Below are 26,294 nucleotides of genomic sequence, written 5' to 3'. Positions count from 1 at the left end.
GTGGGGTTTGTTTTTTTCTTTTCTTAAATCACTTTTTTTTTTAACTTGATAACTTTTTTTTTTTTTTTTTGGCTTGGTGATAAACTATTTAACAAAGTCTCTACGACTTCTACTAATGTTGAGAGGTTTTTAAAGCAATGCCTTACTCTCCTGACCTATCCTATTTGTCACAGTCACTATACTCTGAAAAGAGAAAAAAAAAAATAGGTCTTCTGCAAAAGGTAGGTTTTCGTGGTATTTGTAGTTCTCTCTAGCAAGTAGAATAGACTTTTGAAGCTCTGATAACTTCGGGATTTATATTTTCTCTGCCTAATGTTGCATTCTCTGTTTTCACGTCTTTACCTGATTTCTAGTGAGCTCTTGTGTTCAGTCATGCCATCTTTGCCTTATTAAAACATAGCACTAAACAAATTCATTTTTCACATTTAACCTGCCATTCTTTCTGCCTGTTCTCTAAAACGTTCTTTCCCATCTTTTCTTTCTTGAACCAGACTAATCTAAAAAAAGATCTCGACCTCTGCCCAGCAGAGTTAGAGGCACATTTAGAAAACACGGAGACACTTAATAAAGCACCCAGTGCAAACCTGTCCCAGGTATTTCCTAGTTTTTCTCACACTGTCCATTCCTCTTCCAGCTCGGTTTTGTTTTCTTCTCTGCTCTCTGGTTTCAATATAGTCGAGGCAATGAATGGTTATGCTGGTTCTTTATAAGCTGCATGGCTTTCTGACTCCTGTTTTTCGATTCCTTTCCCCCTAACCTAATTTTTGCTTGGATTTCTTTTGAGCTTGGGATCTTCCTTAAAGGGAGTTTTTCAAATATATGCAGGGTGGCTGGTGACTTAAACGATCCCACCCCCTTATCATTCTGTTTCTCTGCTCTCAGGAGGTGACCCTTTTAACTTCCCTTCCTTTGCCTCCATATTCTTTCTCCAAATTTTCAGGGAGCCATTTTTGGGGGCAATTTCCTTGTCTTTGTTTGCAGCCCTGGGAGATACCAACCTCAGAGATCATTTTCAAAAACATGGTGGCAGTGATTTGAGTGCCTCTTACATGCATGGTACTGGCAGAGTAGTTGTATTTGTCATTTGAAAGGTCAGAAAGTTCTCAGTGAAAAGATGCACTCCAGAGACCAGACAGCCTGACCACAAACAAGCATTTGAAACTCAACCTGTATTGACATTTTTAAAGGGGGCTATGTCAAAATGTGATTTATTAAAGGATGTGTCAGAGACTCAGTCCAAGGTAAACAGGTTTCCAAGGGGAAGAAAAATACCAAGTATTTGGAGAACCACCACCAGGGCTCCCTGACAAAACAAAAAAAGATTTTTACAAGGAAAGAATATCTTTACAGAAAATAAAAAAGGAAGGCAGACACTGCTAAAGAGGCTAGGAAGGTCCACAGACCAGCAGGAAAAGTGGAAAATGCTATGGGTTGTGTTATATTTAAGCAGAACTGAAACAAAGAGGGTCAGATCACCAAGCCTGAATGACTCGGGTTATGAAAAGTCTTGAATGCCAGACCCTCAAGCCAGGGAAGGAGAGAAGAACCCACGGGGTTATGCCAGCAGCTAAAGTGGGCTGAGATAAGGTCAGACGCTGAGGAACTGCAAGCAGATCAGGGAAGTTGGGGTTCGGAAATCCAAAGTCACGGAAGAATGAGAGCACCCAGGTCCCTCTTCAGAACTTGAGGGAGGCACAAAGGTGAGCCACAGTGTGTGCACAGTCAAGGCAGATAGATTGTGGAGCAGGGAAGATAGGGTGCTCAGTTTCAGCCAGGGTGGAGAATGGAACCAACTGTAGCCACTGTGGGATGGAAGGTCTGAGCTAGTTCAAGAGTGAGAACTAGGCAGGTAAGTCCTAAAGTGCTGCGGGATGGGAGGGGAGTGCTAAGATTACAGGTCATAAAAGGAATCAAGGGTCACTCTTCAGAGTAGTCTAAGAAGAGCAGCTCTGTCACACATGCAAGGATGGAGGGCAGCTGGAGAATAACTGAGCATGTTGAGGCCTCTGTGAGGTTAGAGACAGCATCTAGTGCCTGGACTCCTACCCGGGGCAAGGTGAGCACAGGGAAGGGTCCTCTTCACATTGGTTCAGTTACATGTTCCCCAGCAGTCCCTCATATGTATAGGACGTGCTGAGAGAGGCTCTGAATCAGCATGGAAACAACTCTGCCTTCAGGAACATGACAATGTAGGCACACGCAAATTAAAAATTCCCCGAGTACACAGCAGTGTCTGTGAAGAGCTGAAAGAATGGCATGGGCTCTAAGTGTCAGGAGGAACAGTGATCTTGTAGAAAAGTAAGGCAGACTTCTCAAAAAAGCCAGGACAGGATCCATACAGTGTAAGTAGGTACATGGTTAGAAATGGGGAACATCCATGTGAGGCACAAAAAGAGCACAGAAGTGAACGTGTTTAGCATGTATTCAAGGAATAAAGTAGGGGTGCCTAGGTGGCTCAGTTGGTTAAGTGTCTGCCTTCATCTCAGGTAGTGATCTCAGGATCCTGGGATAGAGCCCCACATCGTGCTCTTTGCTCAGCAGGCAGTTTGCTTCTCCCTCTGTCCCCCCGCTCTCATGCTCTGCCTCTCAAATAAAATCTTTGAGGGGGAAATGGAATAAAGTAAAAGATTCAGCTGTAATAGAAAATTTGGGGTGGTAGTAGTGATAGGTGTGGCAAGAGGGTTGACCCTGGATTGTTCACAGCATCAGAAAATACAGTTCAGGAAATGATTTTGTCCACAGACCAGTGATGCAGTTCAGGAATTGTTTTAGAAAGGTCAGTGTCCTTACTCTAGAGAGGCCAAGTTAAAGGGAGAACCTCCAGTTGGAGGTGCAGAGAGCAAGGGGGCCACTGTGCTAGTCAGGCCATGGAGTGATATGAGCACATACTCCAGTGGCACCAGCATGAAGGGAGGGAAGGGGTAGGTGTGAGAGTGCTCACAGAGGACATTGCAGTGGGACATTTTAATTGGCATGAAGAACAAAGAATCCGGGGATGGAATGGGGATAGAGACAATGCTAAGGTTTTGGCCAGGAAGCTGGAAGGATGAAGACATCAGTATGTCACAAAAGAAAGATGAGGAGAAGAATCAGTGCAGAGGTAAGATGGAGTTATTTTTAGGTGATTTGTTTTTGAAGTGTTGATTGGGTGTCACCTAGGGGATATCCAGTAGACAGCTGGAAATAGAAGATTAGGTCTCCTGAGAGAATGGGGCCTACAAAGTCCATTGGAGTCACTTGAAGAGAAGTGATGGCTGAAGCCCCAGGAGCAGATGAAAGATTGAAGGACAGGAAGGACGAGAGCAACACCTACCCCCTGACATGGAACAGAAGGGGAGGATAGGAGGGTGAGCATCTCAGAGAAGTAGGAAGAAAAGTTGAGTGGTGAAACAAGAAAGTAAGACAACTACCTGGTGCTCCAGAGAGGTCCCTTGAAAGTAGACTCTGAGGAAAGGTTAGTGGATTTGATAACCAGGAGGTTTCTAAAAACCTTGGAGGCTCCTGGGTAAGTAGTTGCCAGGAGCTAGAGTGGGGAAGAACCCTGGGGATCCCCCAGGGGTACAGCACTGATTGAAAACATGTGATTGTGGAAGGAGGGAAGGAGGGACTTCCCAGAGGACTCTGCAGGGTCACACAGAAGTTTTTCTCAGATGGAGACCAAGGCATCATCCTCAAAGTGGATGAAGACCCAGAAGGGGAAGGGTGCCAAGGTGTGGGAGATGAGCAGAAGACACCAGTGTGGGCAAGAGGGCTGGAAGGATGGATATAGATATGGATGTACCTTCTCTGAAGAATAGTGGCAGGCGACTGGGGCTGCTGGAGGGCAGAGTCCTCATCCTAGGGCAGAGGTGCCCTCCAAAGTGAGAGGACCCCACAGGTTGAGGGTGGGTGTTCAGCAGGCACCGAGTGGGGGAGCTCCTGGTGAAGATGGCTTACCCTCCCATTCCTCTCTTCCCTCTTGGACAATCTACCTTTTCCTTCTGCTGTTTCTCTCCTTTCCCCCAATATCTCGTCTCCTCCAGATAGCATCTTTTCCTTGACGTGTTCAGTATTAGAGATAGGAGTGTCTTTAAAAGTTAACCTTTTCATGATTTATGCAACTACCACATTATTTTTTAAGAAATATATTGAGCCCTTTGCTCTTTTTTTTTTTTTTTTTTTTTTTTTTTTTTCTCCAAGACAGAAACCTTAACCTACTTGATTATGTTGCCTTTTCTCTGCATGTAACTCTTGGTTGGTTTCTTTCTTTTGCATAGTAGCCTGTAATTTTATAAAATGCTCCCCTACTCATAGGTTTTGTGCAACTGCATTTCTCCTCATTTCCACATTCTAAATCTACAGGAATGAACAAATGATCTAAATGCAGTGTGGTCTTTTCAGATGCATTTTTGTATTTTCTGTACCTAAGGTGTTGGGTGACCCTCTCTCTGGATATGGCATCTGGGGTGCATGAAGGAGTCTCTGGTGGGCTTGGCCAGGGGCTCGGAGGATTGGGGTTAAGCTGATGAAGATGATATTGTCCATGTCACTGATGCATGTTGGCCAGATGGTGGGCTATCCACTTCGTGGATCTATATTTATATGAAAGATAAGTCGAAGCCAGGGGACCATCTTCCACTGCACCCAGAGAGCGAGAGTGCCCGTTGGCCCAGAAATCCTCCAGCACCAAGACCTTTCCAGCCAAGGGCCCCATCCCCCAAAGGTCCTTGGCTGCATCAGGAAAGGAAAAGGGGCTGCTCTCTTTCCCCCTTGACTTGGAACATCTGACACAAAATAAATGATCTACATTTTTTGTTTGTTTGTTTGACATTTACAGAGTTCGGCAATCAGTCCCAGTCCGGAAATTTCTTCAGAGCTTCCTGGATAGTAAGTTGCCAGCACATATGTGGCTTAATGTATTAATGTCAGAAACGGGAAGAGGCTTATGTTTTGAATCCAAGAATGTTTTATTTGTATCAGTCTAGTAGCTTTGGTGATAAGTAGCAATTTAATCACAGCCTTGAAATTATTTTTCTTCTGTTTTCTCCTCCTCCTCCAAATTAATTTTGTGATGATTCCTATTGCCTTTGGTAAGCTTTTGCCTATGTTGGCATCTTTACCTTTAGAATGTGAGTTTGAATTTGGAATCAAAGCTCACATCATTTGCTGGTTCTTGGGTGGGATGTGTGACTTGAGGCTGCACTGGGTATAAAGGTGGGGGGATGGTGGGGTTGGGTCCTCAGGCGGCACCTGTCACAGGGAAAGATGGGCCCAGGAAGGGCCTAACTTGACTAATGCTGAAAGGTGTGGATTTATTTCCTCATACCAATCATAATTCTGCCTGGGTGATAACGTGCATACCCCCTCACTTCGTGGCATAGCCACCAGCCTCTTTTCCCCCTCTCCAAACCCCTGAGCCCTGTGCCAGATTACTTTTCTCAGTACTTTGCCATGTGGCCATCATCCCAGTTGAGAGGTCTCAGTGCTGTCCCCAACCCCTTCCCCATAGTACGTAGTAAGCACTAAGCTCCTATAAATAAGCCCTGAGCCTGTACCCAATTTAACGTAAGGCCTCTTATGGCACTTCTTCTGTCGCTGGATACCTGAATCGTACTCATGTATTTTTATGACTGCTGATAGACTCCCTGAAGGCAAGGGCTGCATCTCCACAGTACCTGGTGCACCCAGTGGGTTTGGGAACTTGTTCTGATGGGAACAACTTCTCATCACCATCATATCTCTACCTCATTCTTTGAGGTATGATGAGGAGGAAAGGCACATCTGTTGCTTGTTGCTCCCCTGGGGTTGGTAAGCTCACAAGGAGCAAAATTCACCTCCTCAAATAGAAGCCTGGCTTGATCTGAATCAACCAGCTGGGATTAAGGTATTTCAGTGGAAAACTGGAAAAATCTTGTTTCTTTTAGCATAGTGACCAAATCTCTAACCAAATCCATTCTGTTCATTTTTCTTCTATAAATATGCGTTAATGATGATGATTAATTTGCCCCGGCATGGGAATTGAGAAGACATATTAGAACAGCAGCTAGAAGGGAAGTTACCTGCCTTAGGGTACAGTCCAATCTTGGAAAAATCTAGGCATAAAATCTTGTGCCTCCTGTGATACCGTGGGGTTGATCATCAGACCAGCAATGTGACAGACATTACAGCTCAGATACAGCATCTGAACACCCTTCCCGATCTCCCTCCACGCTGGGCTCTGAGGCTCGCTCTATTTAAGGAGCTAGTTGAAGGATGCCTTCTACAAGAATGACAGTCATGGGTCCTCTCGGTCCCCAGAGACGTGCTTTCAGAGGTGAAGTCCACCAGATGACCTTAGGCTACCTGCAGATAAAGCGCTTCTTCAAGGCCACGGCTCCCTGCAAACTCTCCTTGGTCTCTGAGGCTACCTGGTTGTCACTGGACAGTCCTGACTGCGCATTGACTGCTCCAGATCTCTCCCTGCCCCTACAATCCTGTTTTCAGGGTTGCCCAATGTTAACCTTTCTGCCTGGTATCCCCCCTCAAACTACTTTCCTTTCCCCATCTCCCCAGAGTGCACAGGACAGGAAAGGCCACTTCTGGTGGCTGGCTCAGTGAATCCCTTAGTCAGTTCCCTTAGTGAATTCTTACTAGATATAAGGCACTATGCTCAGTATTATCAGAGGAGCATAAGATACAGTCCCCTTAGTAGTTTTGGCAACAACACCCCCCCCCCCCAAAAAAAATGTTGGTAAATGAGAAGGCAAAGTGGCAAATGAATGAAGGGGGCCAAGGATTAAAAGTATTCGGGGTTGGGCCCCCTGAGGTATAATCAATCAACATAATAAGTTAATAAATATAATAAATTATAATTAAATCATAAATGTATTCAGAAGAAAAAGCAGTGCCCACAGGCTGTCAAAGTTAGGAATGTAGGTCTTGAATGAAGTAATTCTAATGATTTATTGAACATTTACTATGTGCCAGGCCCTACAGTTAGCATTTTATGTACATTCCCCCATGTAATCCTTTCACCATTCCAGAATCGAGCATTATTTCAAACCCTACTTTATAGGTGAAGAAACAGGCACGTAACAGCGTGTGATGCCACAGCTGGTACCTGGCAGAGCTGTGGCTGGAGGTGGAACAATGATGTTCCAGGCCGAGGGATAGTGCTAGCAGTAAACTCTCCTCTGCACCATCCTGATTCAGAAGTGGGCAGTAAATTCACAGAAAGCATGCTGCAATTCACTGGTTTTGAATGATTAAAAAAAGAATATAAGTAACTATTTGTAATACTGTGTTAGTAGGATTGAGGGGGCCTAATGCAAACTGCTTCAAAGAGCAAATTGCTTTCAGACATTCTGAGTATTTGTGTACCTAAAGATACTGGCTGTGTTAATTCATCAAGCACTCTTATTTATGTCATTGAAACAGGTCTCCAAAGACCTCTGTGTTTCAGCCATAGCCTGGCTCTCATGAGCTACTTGGCAGGAATAGATGGGTTCTATCCTCCTGCTATTCTACCAGTTGAGGATTTTTCAGTAAGTCAGGTGGGGTTTTCCTCCAGTTTATTCAAATGAGTAAGGTTTTTCTGTATTTGGAATTGGTGGGGAGCCAGCCTCCATGCAGTGCCTGACACACAGGGAAGTGCAGAGCAAATGTTTGCTGAATAAACAAATGTGCTTGTGAGTCTTAATTCATGAACATCCAACTCGCTCAGCACCGAGGCCAGCAATTTGCGGACTGAATCCGGCCCCTCTCCCTGGATGGTTGGGAAGGATGTGTTGAAAGAAACATTGGCAAGACTTGACTTAACCCCAGGGATTGAAGGAGAAGACTCAGGACAGCCCAGGTTCAAAAACATTTATTTATAAAAAAAAAATAAAAAGTCACTGGAGAAGTTAAGTCCACTTTCATATCTTGGACAGACTTGCAGTTTAGAATTTTATTAATTAACACAATTACCTATCACAATGTTAAAAGAACATGGGTATAGAGAGGAAGAGATTTATAACTGCCAGTCCTTACTCTCAAAAAATATGTTTTTACACTTGCCATCAGAGTGTTCAATTTTGTATTTTATTTCCCTAGAGCTATCAGATCTTAAAGCAGTCCTGAAGATTATTCTTTTTTTTTTTTTTTGTCTAACCAAAGAGCTTTCCTCTATTTGGCCAGCAAGTGGCACTAAAGAACAAGCTGCTTTTTTCCTCAAAAACAAAACAAAACAAAAAAACCTTCTTTCTCTTCACCTAATATCAAAACACAGATCATTACCTGAAGAACTAAATGAAACATTAGAGACTCCCCTGGGCCTTGAAAATGTAATTTTCATTTCTCAGAAATCTGCATGCAAGCATTTAATTTTATAGAATCATTTGTTCTACTAACATTTATTGAAAAGCAGTGCTGGGCACCAGGCATGCAAAGATTAATAAGATAAACCACTGTCCTCAAGGGGCTCAGAGTGTAACGGGGACACAGACTTGTAAATTGCAATTAGAATCCAGTGTGGTACATGCAGTGATGGGACCCAGGAGAGAAGGAATAACTATCACATAAATCTAAAAGATCATTTTTTTTTCATGCAGTATATAAAGGCTAAAGATGAAACTACCCTCCCCAGATTTCCTAGGCTCCCTCCCCCAAAGCCATAGTTAAAAGCAATTGTTGTTGTTTTCCCCCTTTCTGAAAACAACAAATGGTTTTGGACAGTGAATTCAGTGAAGCTAGAATTTTGTGTCTGTTTTGTTCCCTGTTGAAGCTCTGCCTAGGAGAGTAATTCACATCTAATAGGTGCTCAGTAAATATTTGAGTGAATAAACTGAGCAGTGGATTGACTTCACGAGATCTTTTCTAGAAATATCCCTAGCAGTGAGTTGACTCCAGATGACTGACTGGAGGGCTGAAGGTTCAGGAGTTGGGGGTATGCTTAATGGAGAAGCCTATGTGAGCAGTGGTGAGGTGGTGGCCAGGGAGGTCTGGGGAAGGCAAGGGATTGATGCCAGCTGTGTCAGGACTTGGTGACTACTTAGGCTTGGGGAGCAAGGAGAGGAAGAAAGGGGTTGCTCCCTGGCCTTTCTGGCTTGGCTAATGGGAGACAAGGATCTCATTTGGGGGGCGTGTGGGATTTAAGAAACCTGAGAAATACCCACATGAAGGTGTCTAGAAGGCAATTGAATGTATACGTCTGGAGCTCAAAAGAAAGGTCTATGTGATAATAGATTTGAAGGTGGATTTCTTGGACAGTCTTACCATACCTATTGGTTTTACAGATGCAAGAACTTGAGAAACAGATTGTTTCCAAGTGTTCAAATAGAGTGGGTTATCCTTAGTTCGTTGGAGTCAGACTGGAGTCCTCTAAAGCCCATCTGGTCACACGATTGCAAACAGTTGGCCCTAAGAGGATCACTCCATTCTCTCCCTTTATTCTTCCAGTGAGTGTGTTTTTTGTTGAATCCCCTTGAAACTCAGCCCCCTTTGCATCTTAGCCAGAGATGGAATTGATGAAGCTGTCTCCTTCTGGCCTGCTGTCTTTGAACTGGGAACTAGCTCAGCCCAGGCTGCTGAGAGCTGAGCTCCAGTGCTGAACTTGGCTTCTTCTGTTATGTGATTGGTAGCTGCCAATACTGATTAGGTCTTTCTCATCAACCCCATTGCTTTTCTCATCCTGTCTGATCTGTTTGAACACGGCAAAGACCCAACAGCTCTGTGACCTTCGGCCCTCTGGTCCTCAGTTTCTCCTTGCCACAGTGGGACAAATGAGATCTGTCTTTACACCATTAGGAGATCTGAAACCAAGGATACTTTTGAAAACATTGTTCCAGAGCCTGTAGATGTGTTTGTAACCAAGGAGGGCCTCAGTTGGGAAGTATTGCACATCTGGAAAAAGTGTGTTGGCTTTGGTATCAGAAAGAAAACAATTAGCTATAGCAAATCCATTCTGAGAGGTTTCCTGAGTGCTGGTCTGTCATTCTGGTGGGAAAGCAGGACAAAATGGTGATAATGGATGGAATAAAGCCAGAAACTAGAGTGGCTGCAGGTAGGGAGGGGATTTCTGATGAGTGGTGAAGTAGGGGAGATACCAAGTCAGGCAGCCTGGGTACACCCAAGAGTCATGACCAAATGAAGTTAGGCAGAGCTGGAGAAGGCTGCCATGGAAGTTATGACCAAGGCTGAGGCGCTTCAAAGGACAGCAGGATAGAAGCCTCTGGCGATCCCTCTCCAGAGCTGCGGGAGCTCTGGGGACCCCAAACCAAGGCCAGCAGGGCCTAAGAGACTGTCTCCTCACCAGAGCTATTGGCGGCATGGCTAAAGGATATCCGTACACAGATATTTTAGAAGTTGAGGTTGTATAAAAAGGAGTTAAACTGGGGTTAATTGAAGGACAGAATCAGAAAATGCAACCAAAGCAAGGATAGGCTTTAAAAGAGAAACTGTAATAAGGAACAGATTTATCTTTACTTACGAAATTCAAAGTTAGAGTCAGTTTAGATGAGCTTACATTGATCTAGGTTGGCATAAAGTGCCACATCCTTCCGAGTCACCTTTAACGGTCCTCCTGCCATCTAGCTGGTGTTGATGCTTTTATCAGTCAGAAGGCTGGAGGAGACATCTTCAAGCACCCCTATAGGTAGGAGTGGGAGAGCAAAAGCTGTGTGGGTGGCAGCCCTTGTCCCAAGGCCTGTGAGCCTGGCAAAGCCAAGCCTCCACCTCCAGGGGTGAGAGTGGGGACATTCAGTGAGAGGCTAGGACACCGGTAAGGCCAGCCAGCCTACACCTGGACCGTGCTCATTCCCTGTAGTCACTGTTCCCACCATTCTGATGGCTCCACAGTCACCCATGTCAGCAGCCAGGAGCTTAAGTGACTGTGATGAAATTCTCATAGAAAAATTTCTAGAAACATCTTAATCAGATCATGTGTGCCAATTTTACTTTCAGAAAATGTAACCTCATATTCATTGAACAGATATTTATTGCGTGTACTCATGGACCCTCTCGTGGGCCCCTGCAAATAAAAGCACGGCCTGGGGGAGACTTGCCCTATCATGCCCCTGACGGAGGTTTCTCCTCCCTGAGACACACCCTGGAGGCTACTCTGTTAACTTACTTCAGTCTGCATGCTTTTATGGTCTCGGCTTTGAGAGTTGATTTTCTTTTCCCTTAAATGTTCAGTAATGTTCTGTCTAGGCGGAGAAAAGGGAAAAAGCATTTGATCCCCTGACGTAAGCCAGAGAGAATGAAAAGAAGGGACTGGAGGGAACCCTGACCCCCGTCGGCAGGCTGCTGAGCATGGAAAGTCCTGAAAGCCAGTGTTGGGCACATGATAAGGGGCTAGGAAGTGGTGGCTACCTAGTGCCAGAAGCAGTGTATTGCTCAGGAAACTTACCTCCCCTGAGGTGGAGACATTACTTGTTGCACCAGAGTCACCCCTTTTTTTTATTTCTGACTTCTGGGCTCTGGGGCCTCTTGTCATGGCAGGGGACAATTGGCAGTGATGTGGAGCTCCAGCATCCTTAGGCCTTCTGTGGTGTGCAAGCCTGGGCTCCTGGAAGGCACCACCTCCTCATTCATAGGGAAATGTTCTATTTAAAACTGTTGTCGGGGCAGCTGTGCAGTGCCCTATGACTAGGCTCTGGTTCTAGCCCTGCCATTCCACGGACCTGCTTTGGCAAGTGCTTGGATCTCCTGGTGCCTCCTTTCCTCGTCCAGAAATGGGAAAAGAAGGATTGTTTGTGAGGATTAAAGAGAGAAGGATTGTCAAGCCTCCCACATAGGACATCTCACCAATTTGGATAGAGTCGTCATTGCCATTATCTGTGACCACAGGGACTGAGAGGTTGTGTGAAATTAAGAATAATTGCATCACTGATGGATGGGTAGAGGGAAAGAGATGGATGTGCGATACAGCAAATGCAGCCTAGTTCTGTGTAGAATCTAGGGGTCCAGGATATGTGAGGCTTCACTATTATAATTCCTTAAGCTTTTCTATACACTTGATAATGTTCATCATAAAATGCTGGGACAGAGAAATTCCATCAAGCTCTTTACATCTTCAGAGTTAAAAAAAAAAAAAAAAATCAATATTGAGACCAGTCAGCTGAATTCCATAGGACTGAAAAGCAGCCAAGCAGAAGCCTGAGTACTTCTGTGGGAAGGGGGCCATTCACTCATCTGAGTGAGTGTGTATTCTGTGTGTCTCCATGTGTCCGTGGGCGAGGGCAAAGAAAACTAGGATCAGGAGAAGGGAGGGGCACAGTGAGTAAGCGCTCTTCATTTTTTCTGTGCCCTACCTCATTCCTAAAAGGATTTGTGGTAACTTGCAAAAATACCTAGAATTTCAACAAGGTAAAAATATATGAAAGATGTAAGTGAGCAATAGTTTATGCTCCTATTGTATGTCATAAGGCTCTGACTACAAATTTTGAAAGAAGCTGATAGAGAATGTGGCTGGGATGCTAACAGTGTATACAATCCCAGATTTCCCTTTCACTTGGTGGCTGACTTTCCTGGAGACCCAGAAAAATCATTAACGTCAGCCAAAGTGCTTGTGAAGAGTAATCCAGCAAGATAATCCAAGTGGTGAACTTGAAGTCACCAACTCTGGCTGGTGACACGTCAGAGGCTCCACTCATGTCCTGGGCTGCACCATCTTGTATGTAGCCACTGGGCCCCCAGCAGCCACCCCCGCCCCTCCTCCCCAGGTGAAGTTTCTCAGAGTTACTCTTTGGAAGCCCACATGCAGTCATCTCGATTAGCACTTTGCTGTTCTGGGCAGATTCCTGAGCATTGAGGGCCACCCTTGGCTAGACATCTTGTCTGAAGAATTCTATCTTAGGTAAGAATGCCCTTTAGAAAGAGCAGTGCTTGCCTAGGGTGCCAGAGAATGTGCTGCTTGTCCTCAGGTGGTAACATGCTTTTTAGAAAAATGTCAAAAATTCTAAGTCCCATTCTTTTTTTTTTTTTTTTTTTCCTCTCTTCTCTATTTTAAAATTACATTGTCTTTAGTCTATATTCTTCCAACTTCCATGCAGTGAAGAGGGAATCAGATGGGGCTCCTGGGGATCTTGCTAGTCTGGAGAACGAGAGGCAGATTTATAAAAGCGTCTTGGAAGGTGGAGACATCCCTCTCCAGGGCCTGAGTGGGCTCAAGCGACCCTCCAGCTCAGCCTCCATGAAAGGTAACTGGGTGAAGCCTGCGGGGCTCTGGCCCAGCCACATAGTGGTCCGGATGCCTCTCGCCCGTCAGTAGCGGGTGACTTCCAGCTACTGGGATATCCTTTGCCTTGTGTGGGTCCGTTTCCAGGCCTCTGAGCCCCTTCCCCCAGTGTTCACCGGCCATTTTTCTTTCTGGTAGTATTTTCCCTTCCTTTGAACCCCAACCTTGCTCTCCCTAAAGCATCTCTCTCTTTTTTGTTCTGATTCCCTTCTCTTAGAACTTAGCTGAGCCTTACTTAGCCTTTCATAACTCTAGCAGGGTGGCCATTTTTCGTTGCATCTTCGCACCTGCTTTGCAGCACAGATTATTTTGCTTCCGGACAGCGACTGGAAATTAAAACAACACACACATAAGAAAAAAAAAAAAAACAAACAACCCTTATGATAAATAAGCATGTGACCTCTCCTTTTTTTTTTTTTTTCTTTTTTTTTTTAAAGCAGCTTTCAGCTTTAACCTAATGGGTCTGTTTATTTTATTCTGCATGCTTTCCAGTGGATCGTAAAGGTGGGAATGCTCACATGATTTCTTCATCTTCAGTTCCTAGCCGAACAGTTAGCGCTAGCAGTGCATTAGGCCCCATGTGTAAGCACAAGAAACCCCTGTCCGCTGCCAAAGCCTGCATTTCGGAAATCCTTCCCTCCAAATTCAAACCCAGGCTCTCTGCTCCCAGCGCTCTTTTGCAGGAACAGAAGAGTATCTTATTGCCGGCAGAAAAGGCTCAAAGCTGTGAGAACCTTTGTGTTTCACTGTCTTTGAATGATTCCAAAAGAGGTCTCCCCCTCCGAGTTGGGGGGAGCATCGAGAACCTGCTCACGCGCTCGCGGAGGGATTGGGACAGCAAGTCGAGCAGCACCGTGAGCCTGCAGGAGTGCGGCACCAGCGCCAGGAGGCCCTGCCCTCTCTCCAGAAAGGCCGGGATGCAGTTCACCATGTTCTACCGGGACATGCACCAGATCAACCGTGCTGGCCTCTTCCTGGGCTCCATTTCCTCCTCCAGCGTGCGAGATCTTGCCTCCCACTTCGAAAGGAGCAGCCTGGCGTTGGCCAGGGGCGAACTGGGCCCCAGCCAGGAGGGCTCGGAGCACATCCCCAAGCACACTGTCTCCTCCCGCATCACCGCTTTCGAGCAGCTGATCCAGCGGTCCCGGTCCATGCCGTCCCTGGACCTGTCCGGGAGGCTGAGCAAGTCCCCCACGCCGGTGCTGTCCCGGAGTGGCCTGACCGCAGCCCGCTCGGCCGAGTCCCTCCTGGAGTCAACCAAGCTCCGGCCCCGGGAGATGGACGGTATGAACCCCGGGGGGCTCTATGCCTCCCGGACGTGTAGCAACGTGGCCGAACCCACCTTGGGCTTCAGGGGCCTCATGCCTTCTGAGCCCCTCTCTGCCTGCTCTGACGATCTCGACCACTGTTCAAACGTCTCCAGCGACAGCAGAGAGGGAAGCAGCAGCAGCGTCCACGGAGACTTTCCCAGGCACCGCCTCACCAAGTGCAAGGGCACCTGCCCGGCCTCGTACACCCGCTTCACCACCATCCGGAAGCACGAGCAGCAGCAGACGGCCAGACAGCCTGACTGGCGCCCAGATCCCAGGGGGGACAGGAGCACCCTCCTCAGGAACATCTACCTAATGAGCCCCCTCCCTTTCCGGTTGAAAAAGCCCCTGCAGTACCACCCCCGGCAGCCTCCCCCTGGTGACTTCTCAGCCCCCCCGGCAGGCCAGAAGCCAGACCTCCCCAGCCAGCCCCGTCAGGACGAGACCCCCTCTGGGGGGAAGCCCTCGGTTCCCAAACGCCTGTCTTCCCGACACACCATGGCGAGGCTGAGCCGGATCTCGGAGCCCCCTCAGGGGAGACCCGCAGTCCCAGAGGACTGCCTGAGGGCCTCTCATAATGGCAACTCCGTGCCGTACTCAGACCCTGGCCTGGACAGGAACAACAACCCACACAGTGAACTGGGAACGTCCCTCGGAGGTGGCATTTGTGTATTTGCCCAGTCTCACCTCCCCCGTCTCTCTACTCTGCTTGCTTTGTCCCTTCTTCCCCCTGTCCCCGTGGTGCTCATTTTCTGGTCTGTCCTTTGTTTTCTGTTTGTTTTGCTTGGCAATTAATCATGGCTCGTAGTGGCTGCACTTCTTTAAAAACAAAGCCCCCCATGTCATTCAGACTAACCACCAAACTCTGTTTCGAAAGAAAAATTGGCCGTTTAGCTCATCTGAGAAATTTGTCCATTTGAATTCTTGAACCCCATGGAATTCACACCAATCCTCAGTCACCCTGTGGTTTTTTGAGAGGCAGCCTCTTTCGGTGGCCCTGTGCGTGTGTGTGTGAGTGTATGGTGTGTCCCTGTAAGATCCTGCACGCCTCTTAGTAGGGACACTTTTCAAAGAAGGTCCTCTCTCTGCTCACTTTTTGCCTTCCAATTAGTTTTCTTTGTATTAAACTGGCTTTATAAGTAAATCCAAAAGCGGGGGGGGGGGGGGATTGGTTCTTCTTCAGAATTTGATTATTGGGCAATAATCCACGAACTGTAAAAACATGTCTAACAGATGCAGGGTGAAATCTCCCAATCTGTTTTCCCACTAAATCTTTGCGTCTTTTAATTCTACTTTATTATTTTGAAGATTCAGAATCACCAAGACATTTTATACCTGCCGATTATTTGGAATCCACAGAAGAATTTATTCGGAGGCGTCATGATGATAAAGAGGTAAATGCCATCTTTAAAATCTTTAAGCTCTTAGAGAAAAATACGAGGAAACAAACATTCTAGACATCTGTCAGAGAGGTGACATGACCTAGCAACGGGAAGCAAAGCATTTTCACAAATGGCTTTTTATGTGGCATAAGCTCAGTTGTTCCACCAGTCCAAAAAGGAGGACTGATTTCCCCACAGGCAGTAGATTCTCAGTGCGAAGTCCCACTGGCCGGGTAGGGGCTGGGGGTGGAGGGAGGGTTCACCACTGCATTCAGTGCCATGTGAGGGGACTCCGAGTTGGCTCTACTCGCTCATCCCCTCCCCAACCCCGGCCTTATTATTCTCTAGGGAAACCCACCCGCATACTTCCCCAGTATTTCCCACTCTCCTGTTGGCACAAAGCACAGTTCCTATTGGGGAGGGTACAGCAGGAGAAAGGAAACTGAAAAATAATAACTAATGACCACTGCATGATACATTATAAAACAATTTGAAGAAGTTGCCTTTAACTCAGAAGAAGAGATACCCCCTTAGATGTTGGGAAACCCCCAAGAACTTGAGGACATGCACCTCTTCTAGCAGTTGCTGAAATGTCTACACTGCAGTGAAATCACTGACCAGGCTGGGGAAGGAGCACATTCTCTTGAGATTTCAGGAGAGACAGTTCTGCGGATCAGTTCCCTGGGCAAAATCACAAGCTTCTGCTGTGATAAAGTGGTGTTTTGAGGAATGCTTTCTGGATTTTGCATTTTAGGAGAAAGGGTCCTATAGATTAAACCAGTTCCAATGACCAGTTTTCCTGTATCAAGTTAGGAAGGTAGAAGAATTGCGTTGAACCTTGTGGCAGGAGGAGAGCGTGCCTGTGTGTACACAACTCTGTCCCTTGCCCTGTCAAGTCTGAAGCCCCCTTCCTATGTTCTGTTTTGTTGAGTGCTTTCAGGGTTGAGATGGATTTTCCTTAAGGAGTTAGCATAAAGGCTGACCCTGAGTGGGTCTGGATGATAGTCCTTGCTGCTGAGACAGAAAGACCATAGCTTTCCCCCTCTCCAGGCATAATACAGTCTTCATTAAGACTGTATCTGTCCAGGGAGAGAATAAGGAAGCAAGTGATGTGCAGACTTATTGGTAATAATGAGGCAACAAACTCCCAGTGAGTATCCATCAGGCCACAGACCGTTTCAGTTCTAGTCACTGTCACTGAGATACAAGGTTCCCACCAATGTAAGGTAAAAGAAGGTGACATTCCATGTCATTAGTATAAATAGGAGTATCCAGCATGGAAGCCTTTGTGATAGGATCATGCCTACCACACAGGAGGCAGGTTTTACTTAGTTGGTTTAACAATTACTATGTTACAAGGTGCTTTCAGAAGGTGGGAAGCCTGTTCCTTGAATAACACTGGCTCACAGATTCTTAAAAACATTGTGTCTTTATTCATGGTATTTAGCTTCCATGGTTAAACTGTGGGAACAATGGATTTGCTGAGGTCCAATTCAAGAACTGGGTTGGGATCTCCACTCCTGTTTGCTGTCCCTGATCTTCTGTATCCATGGCCCGAGCGCCAGGGGCATGGCGGCCTCAAACATCAGTCCATCCCCCTGCTACAGAAACAGCTCACACTTCCAGCTAACGAAGTGTCAGTCCTGACATTTTTCTTTGCAAATGCTTTGTTACTAATATTGACGGTGGTGGCATTTCAGAAAGTGAGTATGTCAGTCCTGGAAGGGACACTAGTAGTTCTCTGGCCAAGCCCCTTGTTTTAGCCAGGAAAGGACTCCAGTGGGGTAGTGACTTGCCCAAGGTCACGCAGCAAGTTAACTGACACCAGAGGCACAGTTAGAAACCAGGGCTCCAGATTCCTGGGCCAGTGCCCTTTTCATGGCACTGGGCTTTGCAAAGCACTTTCTCATGTCTTATTTAATCTTTACAACAACTTATCCGAGCACTGGACATCCCACAGCCATTTGAGAAGTTGGTTTTTGTCGGTTTTTTGGGTTTTTTTTGTTGTTTTTTTTTTGTAAGATTTTATTTGTTTACTTGAAAGAGAGCAAACCAGAGAGAAAACGCAAGCCGGTGCAGGCAGGGCAGAGGGAGAGGGAGAAGCAAAAACAGACTCAGCACTGATCAGGGAGCCTGACACGGGGGTCCATCCCAGGACCCTGAGATCGTGACCTGAGCGGAAGACAGAAGCTTAACCAACTGAGCCACCCAAGTGCTCCTGATTAAGTTGTTTCTTGAGTATTTGTAGCCCCTGGAGAAAAATGGAAAAAATCAGGCCCACTATCCTTTGAGGCTGGGTGTCACTTGAGGCATTTAACTGCCTGCTGGAAGAAGACTAATGCCTTACAGAAAATGCTAAGAATTACCAGTCCTAATTATTGCTTTTCTTCAAGGAATGTTAATCCCAGGAATGTATGATTGATATAGAATTAAAAAACACATTAAAATTCCGTTCCATAGGGTCACTTCAATAGGAAATGAGGACATTTGGTAAAATGCAACATTGTTTAATTATTGAGAAAGCCTTTAGAAATAGAAGTAGGTGACTATTTCCTTACTTTGGGAGAGCATATTTCTTCTAAACTGAGGTGTTATTATTCCGAGTTCATCTTTTATATTTATATTCTACATCACTCCTTTAAAGTCAGCCTCATTTCACCAAATGAAGAAAGAGTTACATAAAAAGTCCAGTAAGAAAGTAATTGATGTTGTCTCTCCGTCACATAGGCAGCCTTTGATGCGTGTACTAAGGCCTTCTAGACATTGTGCCCAGAGGAGGGGTTGGCCAGCCTCGGAGAAGGGTACCATAGTTTCTGAAATGGGCATCTCTACTCTCTGGAACATATTAGAGTAACAGACCTAGGAAGCACAAAAAAATGACCTAGTTGCCATGGATCCTGCATAGTAAGAACCCGGATTTGGGTGGGAGGAATTGGCCAGCCCCGGCCCCACCGTGGGAACACACTGGGAGCTCAACACTGCCTAAGCGAGGTGAGGTGGGCAATCCCAGCCTCCCACCTTCAGCCCAACATGTTTGTGGATGCCCTGGATATAGCCCCCCACCAGAGGGCCTGAACTTTGTGGCCATATATTGGGGGCTGGAGGCTTTGGCTGAGCCAGGGGATAGTTTTCCAGACGGTGTGACTGGAATTCATCCCTCCTCCGCGTCCCCCAGTGACATCCCCAAGTATCCCGTGCGCAGTGCTGTCTCCCTCCTCCGTAGAGCACGTGGGACGTGGCTACACAGGAGACGTGGTAGTGTGGCCAGAAAGCCCCTCCTCCACCTGACCCTTAGTGTTTCCTCCCTCTTCACCCAGCACCTTTTTCCTTAGTTGTTTTGTTGGCAGTTTTCCAGTACCCTGGACCAGATGATTCACTGCCCATTTTATGCAATTTCATGGCAGAAACTTTTAGCGGACCAGAGACGACTTAAGCGTGAGCAAGAAGAGGCCGATATTGCAGCTCGTCGCCACACGGGCGTCATTCCGACGCACCATCAGTTTATCACTAATGAGCGCTTTGGGGACCTCCTCAATATAGACGATACGGCCAAAAGGAAATCTGGGTCAGAGGTCTGTTTTGGTTGCCTCAATCTGCTGCTTGACCCAAAGCAATATCTGCCTCCCCTCAGCATTGCCTTCCGTAGGCCAAATTAGTTCTCCGAACGGCATCTGTCATCCTGGCTTCCCGTAGGCTTGCTTTGGCTCTTCTGTGGCTGGTCATGGACATGAGTCACATTATGTCCTGTGCTCTGTATGTTCAAGCATGCCTGGCTGTGGGACCGAATCTGCTGGCGCACTGCCCCCACCCCCCCATGCATGCTTTGAGAGCATCGGCTGCCTTCATGAATCCAGTCCTCTACATCCTGCATTTTATCATGACACCATGTTGCCTGTGCATTCTGCCTAGAAACCTTATACCTTAGTCCGTGTGTGTTAGTACCTATAGTGTGGGCAGTTACAAGATAATTCTTTGAAGAAACAGTTTTGTGAATCTCCTTATAAAAGTTAGCAAGCAGTGCGTTGTTTACGCCATTTACCCAGGTCCTGAAATGTCAGAGAATAATATTGCCACTCGGTATTGGATGAATTCATTGAATAAGGTGTTTAGTAGTGCTGAAGACTCACTGAAGAATTTTGAAACCCAAGGAGTCTTGCAGTTAGGATAAGTCCATGGAGGGTAAGAGAGCTCTTTGAGAGACATTTCATTTGTTCCCTTCATTTTGACATTTCTTAGCTGAGATGACAAAGCTTAATATTATAAAAGACGCGAAGAAAGCACAAACCTTTGAAGTGATTTTATCCAGGCCTTGGCCTCCTGTCCCAACGGCCGTGTTGAAGTTCTTATGCCGGCCAAATGCTGCTGCTTGCGTCAGAGTATGTTTTGCCATGTGACCCCAACTGGTCCCCTAAGGGTTAGCTCCTTTTGGGGATGTGTGCATGTCTGGGGCTTGGGAGGTAGGGAACTAGGGGAGTGACACCAAAGCATATACAGCTTTATAATGTTTCAGTGTGATAGATTAGTATTCATGCTTCTGCCTTCTGAGTGACAGAGGCACTGGCTCTTCATCAAATGGTTTGGTTTTTATTTTGTTTTTAAAGAAATGGAAGGTTTCTTTGACAAAGGAGAACCAGAATGAAAGAAAAGCAAGGAAGAAGGGGAAGGACACTAAGGTGATGGAGAAAAAAAAAATGTTATAAAGAAGAAGTTAGCAGGTGTTACTCAGATGCAAGGGAAAGACAGCCCCCAGCATCCCAGCTCCTCCAAACCACCCTATTCCAAAGCCTCTGGTGATAGATTATCCTTGTTCACACACCTGCCCGCTTGCAAGTGATAGAAAAGAAGAGAACATGCAGGGCACCATAGGGCTGCATAGTTACATGTATAGGTGACACGTGCACACAGAAATGCCACTGGGGTAGAACAGCCTTGGAGAAAAGCAGGCAAACTGCCTGACCCATCCCACCTCCTTTCCAGAGCTGTGATTCTCAAACCTGAGCACTCATCAGGATCTGCCAGGGACTTGTTAAAATACAGATTGCTGGGCCACATCCACAAATGTAATTCTGGGGTGGCACCCAAGGATTGCATTTCTAATTAGTTCCCAGGCGATGTTGATGATGCCAGTTTAGAGACCACACTTGGAGAATCACTGCCCTAGATGCTGAGTGACAGACATGGGAAAACAGGAACCACCAAGGCCCAGATGCACTTCACCCCTACTGAGTAGAATGTGGTGACCACTAATTCTGTGCAAGACCCTGTGCAGACATGGAAATTAGGGCCCAGCCTGTGCCCTTGGGAAGCTGGGAGACTAGTGGGGGAGGGCACCCTCATGATCTTTGTCTCTACTGGAGCCACGGGTGACATGGGCAGAGAAAGAGGGAGATGCTGCTTTGCACAGACAACGATGACTCATTGTCTGTCTCAACAGTGCCATGGAATCAGTGTTTCTTAGCTTTGAGTAACGTATGTTTCTGTTTAATGGAAAAAACAATTTTTTCACCAATCCACAGTATGGGCCTAAGCCAATTTACAAATTAAGTAGTTGATTTGTGTAAAACTTAACTAATTTAGCCAGTAGGTGATATCCTTTTGACTAAACTCAGTTGCCACTCAAAGTGGGAATATGGTGCTGTTTGGTATACATTTTGTAAAGTTCCCACAGCTCTACAGCTGGCTGTCCTTGGGTAACCACCACTTTTTAAAAATTTTTTTAAATTTTTATTTATCTTTTTTAAATATTTATTCATGAGAGGCAGAAAGAGAAGCAGGCTCCATGCAGGGAGCCTGATGTGGGACTCGATCTTGGGACTCCAGGATCAGGCCCTGGGCTGAAGGCAGAGCTCAACCACTGAGCCACCCAGGCGTCCCTTTTTTTTTAATTACTGTGAAATTTTTGTCCTCACAATGTTGGTTATCTGGCTTTCTCTTGTGAACTTGTCATTTATCACTAATTCCACATCCATTCTTTTTTTATTTACATTTATAGAGAGAGAGACAGATAGATGGAGACAAAACATTAACATGAAAATGTAAAAATAAATTCCTGTGGGGAATTCACCACCCTTAAGAAAATCCCTACAAGATCCCAGCTTGAGGAGCCTGCAAAAAGGGAACATATCACTGAGAGGTTTAGGACCTAAAACTAAGCTTGATGGAGCTTTTAAATACCACTCTTCTCTCACTGAGTCTCATTCCCACCCCACCCCCTCCATTTTGTCCTCTAATGTTGAAGAGGAAGTGTGTGAAATTGGGGAGAAATCACTCAAAGACCTTAACCCACGTCAGGAATTGAAATTTGATCTGAGGGATACTTGAGAGCCTCTGCCAACTTCAAAGCAAGGAAGTGATGGACGGAAGTATTTGAGGAATGTTATTTGTGCTCCTGAGTAATAGTAGATGAAAGTGAAGAGAACATGAAGTCAAAGGAGGCTTTGTGTGTGTGGGAGCTCAAGTCAGACTTGAGTGTGCTTGTGGAGGGTTCTAGAGGAAGGGTTGGCATGACTTAGTGACAGACTTGAGTAGCTGGAGTCCGAGGAGGACTTCCAGGCCTGGAGTCCAGAAAGAGAGAGCTGCCCCAAAGGAAGGGAAGCTTTAGAGAAAGAGAAGGAAGTCAGGGCTCACTTTGGCTTTTGGGATATCTCATAGACCATGAGAAATTATATGGAGTCAAAGATGACGTGAGAGGTGAATCGGGGTTTCATCCACTTGCAGATCATAATTAAGTCAGTCGAACAGAAGATGTCCCCCCAAAGAGTAGGCATGTCTGAGAACTTTCTGGCTGACTGGTGTGTGTGTGTGTGTGTGTGTGTGTGTGTGTGTGTGTGTGCGTGCGTGCGCACATGCACACATTGTTTTTAATATCCATGATCAGCATTGGGGAGCCAGCCCTTCAGCTTTGGGACTTCTCAAAGCATCTCCTCCCTAAATCTGGCCCTCCTTAGGGATATTCTCATGCATGACATAGTTGATCAAACATTCATCTAATGTTCTGCTGAGATCAGATAAGTGGAATTTTGCCCAGATTTCTACACCAGAATGAACTAGTTAGAGTGAATTTTTCTGCTTTGCTTTCTAGAAGCTTATGAAAACGTGTCCTTTTCATTGTACATAAATTGTGGTTTTAAATTGTCACTGTTTCTTGTGTTTAGATGAGACCTGCTAGAGCCAAGTTTGACTTTAAAGCTCAGACCCTAAAGTAAGTACCACCAATTTTTGTTTTGTTTTTAACTGCCTCTTTGAAGCACAGCTCACTTGTGAAGAGATGGAGAAAAACAATGATTCAAAACAGTAATTTATAGAGTTTGCTACATGCCAAGCACCATTCAAGTTACTAACATATGGTAACCAATTCAGCTCTCACCAGAACCCTCTGGGGTTGGTGCTGTTATTATCTGCCTCACACTAATGGGGAAACCAAGAGGCTATGGGGTTAAGAAACTTGCCCAAGCTGGTCAGTGATAGAGGCAGGGGATTCAAACCTGGGTAGCCTGGTGCCAGAGTCTGGGCTCCTGCCACCTCCTATACAGGGACTCAGTTTGCTTGATGAAGTGGTGGCTTGATCTGACCCACTCTTTCTATGGAAGGAACTAGATCCAGGATCTAGGATGATAACTTTATCAGTTTTGCTACAACATCTTATGACATTCAAAATTCGTGGGAACCCACAGGAAACCAGTATGTTCCTCAAGAGGCTAGCTCTGTAAAAGATTTCTCAAAAAGAGTCTTCCATCCTAGAAATGAATCTTCCATCCTAGGAACCACTGCACGCTATGTCTATACTTCCCCATGCCCCTTTCTCCCCAGAGAGACTTTGCTCTTGGCATTGTAATGGCTCTAGAAGGCTTTCAATGAAGAAACTTGATTAGCTTGTTTAACCCAGTGTTATCTAAATTTAGATAACCAGGAAGCCTTTCTCTTCCATGGAATGAAATTTGGAAAAGCTACCAAAGACTGGGTTCTACAAGGAACCTGCTCACTTCCTATCTAATTATGGATTAAAGTGGACCATGAATTTCTGTTGGTAACAATAATCAGCCATCCCATTGCCCTGATGAGGAGAAGCCCTACCTCTCCATTCTTGATGATGAGAGGAGAAGCTCTCCATTCATTGGACACTGAGAAATGCCATGATGAGGCAACTCACCCATAATTCTGATCTCCTCTAACCAAAATGAGTGACCAGGCAACAATCTCCAGACTTGGCACAAATCTGGCATGTTGGATTTGTTTATAATCACTCCAGTCTCTTAGCTCATCAACTAACCAGAGGCTGCAGCCTAGTGTGCTGGAACGATGGGCTCTAGCATTAAGAAGTCCTGTGTTTGAGTTGTGACTGTGCCTACTATCTCTGTGACTACGAACAAGTCACCAACCTCCACCTCAAATTTCCTCATTTATAAAATGGACATAAAAATGCCACCTTGCAGGGCAGCTGAGGTAATATTTATAAAACATTTTGCATAATGTAGCAAAAGTCAGCATCTCCCCCTACCCCTTCTTTTTAACCAGAGAGAAGATAACAGAGTTACATAAATTAATTTTTAGCCTAATCAAGCAGTACCTTTTCCCTTTCCCCTTTTTTTCTTTGAATTAAGAAAGGTCCACAGAATCATTGAATGGTATTGTGATGATAATATATTTATGTAGGTTTCATTAAAAAGTCTTAGATCAATTTTCTTCTTAGAGCAACTTTGTCAGATATAACAGGGGAGAAGGCCGATTGAGAGGGAACTGTCACCATTTATCAATAGTGCTAATGATGGGTGCCTGGGTGGCTCAATCAGTTAAGAGTCCAACTCTTGATTTCAGCTCAGTCACGATCTCAGGGTCATGAGATCAAGCATGTCGGGCTCCGCACTGGATGTGGAGCCTGCTTAAGATTCTCTCTTTCCCTCTCCCTCTGCCCCTTCGTACCCAGTACATTCTCTCTGTCTCTAAAAAAATAAATAAATAAAATAGTGCTAATGCTGGAGAGAAGAGTCCTTCCTCCTAACTCGGTGCTACTATTATCCCTTCCTCCCTCCCAGAAAAGTTAATAAAACTTTTTTTTTTTAAGAGTAAATGACAGATCCATTGACTTGAGTCTTCTAAAAACCTTTAATCACTGGGTTCTACTTTTCTCTGTAGTGTGTTACTCAAAAAAGTGTTCTGTAGGAGCACTGGAGTCAACAAAGTTAAACAGGTTTCTTAACCTGCAGGACTTCTCTGAGCCTCTACCATGCTAATATACATGGTGACACTCCAGAAAAGATCTGAAGTATATCATATTGGTTCTCGAACCCTGTTACCACCAGACCTTAACATGTGGTTCTCTGGGAGATGGGTATGAGGTCCACAGTGCAGGAAGGATGGCAGCCCCAAGCACCCTATGGCACATCTCCTTTGGCCATGACTGCAGACCTCTCAGCACCCCCACAAGCTGTCCTCCTTGCTTACTTACCAGTGGGGCTGTGACACTCCCACCTGCCTCTACAGCTGCAAGTCACTTAGTGTGGCAGAGTGGGGAGCGTACAGATCTGTAGCAGAGGTGGATATGCCGAGGGCCCTGCACATTCCATGTGCCCATGGTTGGGGGGTAAAGAGAGGAGGGAATTCAGAACACCCCCAAGGAGAACTATAGCAAAAAACTGGCCAGAGATATTCTTACAGAGACACATGCCCCAGATCCCCTTCATGGGCCTCCTCAGGATTAGAATCTTGGCTACCAGTGTGAGACCCACAAAGGCTGCCTTGTTCTTGCACTCAGAACAGTGCTGACTTTGTGTAAAGTCTTCCAGATGTGCCCCCATTGTTTAGCCAGCATCCCGCACATAACCGTGGGACTTCCTGGCACGCTGCAAAGTAGGCACATCCCCTCCAAATTGCAGTGGAGCTTTTCTTTCCATGCTGTTGGTTTGATGCAAATTGAAAAGATCTAGGTCAGTTTTTTTAAATAATTTTACTTATTTGAGAAAGAGAAAGAATGTGTGCACACACAAGCAAGGGGAAAGGCAGAGGGAGAGGGAGAAGTAGGCTCCCCGCTGAACAGGGAGCCCAAAGCTGGGCTCAGTCCCAGGACCCTAGGATCATGACCTGAGCCCAAGGCAGCCACTTAATCGACTGAACCACCCGGACGCCCCTAGGTCTTTTTTTTTTTTTAATTCAAAAAACTTTTCAAGGTGCAATTGTTATCTTCAAGTTTCTATTTTGCTTATAATTTATCTTTTTAATCTTTCTTTTTAAAAAAAGGAGCCCTGGTTAGAGGTTAACAGCATTATTATTAAGGCAAACAAAGGGATGGAAGGAGATGGAAAAGCTGCAAAAATATGTGAAGAATATTTTAAGGAAAATCCATTTTTCTTTCCAAGGTTCCTCTCCCATGTTAAGGGGGATGTAATGAATTAACACTTACTGAGCACTAACCCTCTAATCACAGACACT

General features: G+C 45.7%; 1 protein-coding gene across 50 annotated transcripts in view; it reads left to right on the top strand.

Annotated features, from left to right (window-relative positions):
• Nucleotides 1-26,294, top strand: part of SORBS1 (sorbin and SH3 domain containing 1) — a 229,066-nt gene that overhangs the window by 175,153 nt on the left and 27,619 nt on the right. For 29 of the 50 annotated variants that reach the window (XM_038578253.1, XM_038578250.1, XM_038578255.1 and 26 more), the window contains 6 exons: nt 492-593; nt 4,817-4,866; nt 12,967-13,139; nt 15,796-15,881; nt 19,274-19,441; nt 23,024-23,070. In XM_038578253.1, coding sequence (XP_038434181.1) covers nt 492-593; nt 4,817-4,866; nt 12,967-13,139; nt 15,796-15,881; nt 19,274-19,441; nt 23,024-23,070 — 626 coding nt within the window. Of the gene's footprint in view, nt 1-491; nt 594-4,816; nt 4,867-12,966; nt 13,140-13,669; nt 15,146-15,795; nt 15,882-19,273; nt 19,442-23,023; nt 23,071-26,294 lie in introns of all 50 variants that reach the window. The other 21 variants (XM_038578258.1, XM_038578256.1, XM_038578254.1 and 18 more) reach the window with 4 other exon arrangements.

This window comes from Canis lupus, chromosome 28 (assembly GCF_011100685.1).
Source record: "Canis lupus familiaris isolate Mischka breed German Shepherd chromosome 28, alternate assembly UU_Cfam_GSD_1.0, whole genome shotgun sequence".
In the NCBI taxonomy this organism is placed as follows: Eukaryota; Metazoa; Chordata; class Mammalia; order Carnivora; family Canidae; genus Canis; species Canis lupus.
The sequence above is the reverse complement of the archived record's forward strand: the minus strand, read 5'-3'. Positions and strand labels throughout refer to the sequence as shown.